Raw genomic sequence first — 2,424 nt, 5'->3', positions numbered from 1 at the left:
ATATTTTGCTTTAAAATTTTAATTATTTTGTCTGTTATTTTAATATCAAGGGTGTATTAGTATTTTTATAGAAAACAACTGAAAAGGTTATCTTCTTTTACCCCTTTAGTTAAAAATAAATAATAAATAAAACAAAAAACAAAAAAACACACACAAGCACACAATACTCTTACTCTTACTCTTCATTTTGAGTTCTTACATTTGCATGCATCTCACTCCTATAAATACACATACCAACCACATCCTCATCACACATACTAAACTAAACAAACGAACATGAAGACACATTTGATGTTGATCAAGCTTTTAACCCTGCATTCCCTACTTGTGCTCTCTGTTTCGCACACTTTTGATTTCTTCTACTTGGTTCAACAGGTAATTAAATTAAGTCATAAAAACCTTAATCACAACCACACATCACTCATTTGACTCAAATGTTGTTTTTATTATAGTGGCCAGGATCGCAATGTGACACGAAATACAGTTGTTGCTACCCGACTAAAGAAAAACCAAGGCCGGATTTTGGAATTCATGGACTTTGGCCTAATTGGATCAATGGGTCATACCCATCCAATTGTGACTCCAACAGCCCTTTCAATGCCATTGAGGTGAATCTTTTACCATTTTTCTAATATTCATTGGTTTAAAATTATACGTCAACCTAAACAGAACCCGCTTGACTTAATTTTTTTACTGTAATGGAATTTTAATACTTTGAATTTACATTTTTACAACATATAATACAAATTTGTATAAAACAATTAGCCTTTAGTTAAAAATTCTTATGTTAATTTCCATTTAGCTTAAATTCTAGCATAAAATAATCAACCAATTTGAATTATTACATATTTTAATACTTTGAATTTACATTTTTAAAATATATAATACAAATTTTTAGAAAACAAGTAGTCTTTAATTAAAAATTCTTATGTTAATTTCCATTTAGCTGTAAATTCTAGCATAAAATACTCAATCAATTTAAATTACTACATAAAAACTTTTTAAAAAATAAAAATAGTTGGGTTAAATGGAACCCGTGAACCGTCAGGTTTACCCAAACACAACCTATTTAGCTAAACGGTTCACGTAACCCAAACTGGCAAATTTCGTGTTAGGTTGTGACGTGTTTTTGGGTAATGTTAGCAATTCGCAACCCCGTGTCTAGTTAACTTTTTGTCTCACTATATATTAATAATTAAAATTAATAAATGCACTAAGCAAATTAATCTAAATTTACAGATTTCAAACCTCATGAACCAAATGGAGTCACACTGGCCAACATTATCGTGCCCAAGTAACGATGGGCAAAAATTTTGGGGTCATGAGTGGAACAAACACGGGACATGCTCGAAAACCGTACTTGATCAACACGAGTTTTTCTCGACGACTCTTAAACTCAAAACCCATATAAACCTCCTCGGTGCACTTAAAGACGCGGGTATCATTTACAATTTACAAATTTAGGGGTGCGAACAAGCCGAGCACCAACTCGGTTATTTAATTTACACAGAGTACGTGCTCGGCAATTTTATTATTTATCAATTAATTTTTTTATAGGTATTATATTTTTTTCAACAATAATTTTGTATATAACATAATATATATTATTTAGTTAGTTTTGCATAACATTATATAGATTAATTAGAAATTATTTAATATTATATAAATTTATATTATAAAAGTTATATGAATGATAGGCTCGATAAGTGAAGCTCAAGCTCGGGGTTGTTTATTAAACACGCTTACTTTTAGGCTCGAGCTTAGGCTCGGGCTCGTTTAAGCTCGGCTAGATCGAGCTTTTTTACAAGCCTATCTCAAGTTGCTCAGCTTGTTTGCATTACTTACAATAAATCGCTACTATGAAACAAATTGTGTGTGTGTGTGTTTTTGGTGTTGTCTCAAAGTTTATAATGCTATAATGTTATTGTAATATGTAATTGTGATATCGTTAAAGATTTCTAGTTCTGTCACTGATGTTTGGTATGGAACCATGGTGTAGGGATTCATCCAAACGGGTCAGAGTATAGTGTGACTAGCATAAGGGACGCGATTAAAGAGGCGAGAGGTTACACTCCATGGATCGAGTGCAACAGGGACGCGTCGGGTAATAGTCAATTGTACCAAATCTATTTGTGTGTGGATTCGTCGGGTTCGCGCTTTATTGAATGCCCAGTCAATCTAGCCAAGAAGTGCAACACCTCTATCAAGTTTCCTTCTTTCTAAGTTGAATGTTTTAGTTCCTTAATGTATCATGTATGGACTTGTTTGATCTTATTGTTGCAAGTAATGAAAACTTTTCTCACTTGGGCCGTTTGGTATTGTGTGTGGGTATAATTGGGCTTACTATAATGTGATGGATTTAATTGGCCTTACCACAATTTGGTTTGAAACTAGTTTGGTTTCGGTAAAAAAAAAAGTCGGTTT

The 2,424-nt window shown here is 32.5% G+C and overlaps 1 protein-coding gene across 1 annotated transcript; it reads left to right on the top strand.

Annotated features, from left to right (window-relative positions):
• The first annotated feature begins 276 nt into the window (after positions 1 to 276).
• Positions 277 to 2,223, top strand: LOC143626116 (ribonuclease 1-like). Its single transcript, XM_077096280.1, has 4 exons — positions 277 to 375; positions 453 to 608; positions 1,240 to 1,438; positions 2,000 to 2,223. Exons 1-4 carry the CDS (start codon positions 277 to 279, stop codon positions 2,221 to 2,223), a joined length of 678 nt encoding a protein of 225 aa, XP_076952395.1.
• Positions 2,224 to 2,424: the final 201 nt, after the last annotated feature.

Source organism: Bidens hawaiensis, unplaced genomic scaffold, assembly GCF_021521415.1.
Source record: "Bidens hawaiensis isolate Kalapana, Puna unplaced genomic scaffold, B.hawaiensis_p1.1 tig00004282_1, whole genome shotgun sequence".
Classification (NCBI taxonomy): domain Eukaryota; kingdom Viridiplantae; phylum Streptophyta; class Magnoliopsida; order Asterales; family Asteraceae; genus Bidens; species Bidens hawaiensis.
This window is presented reverse-complemented; position numbering and strand designations above follow the sequence as displayed.

What these genes read in the sequence shown, in the direction of transcription:
- LOC143626116 (XM_077096280.1), top strand. Translation starts at nt 277, where the DNA reads ATGAAGACACATTTGATGTTGATCAAGCTTTTAACCCTGCATTCCCTA. An exon ending in GCCCTTTCAATGCCATTGAG is followed by an intron (nt 609 to 1,239) that starts GTGAATCTTTTA and finishes CTAAATTTACAG; the next exon opens with ATTTCAAACCTCATGAACCA. An exon ending in CGGTGCACTTAAAGACGCGG is followed by an intron (nt 1,439 to 1,999) that starts GTATCATTTACA and finishes ACCATGGTGTAG; the next exon opens with GGATTCATCCAAACGGGTCA.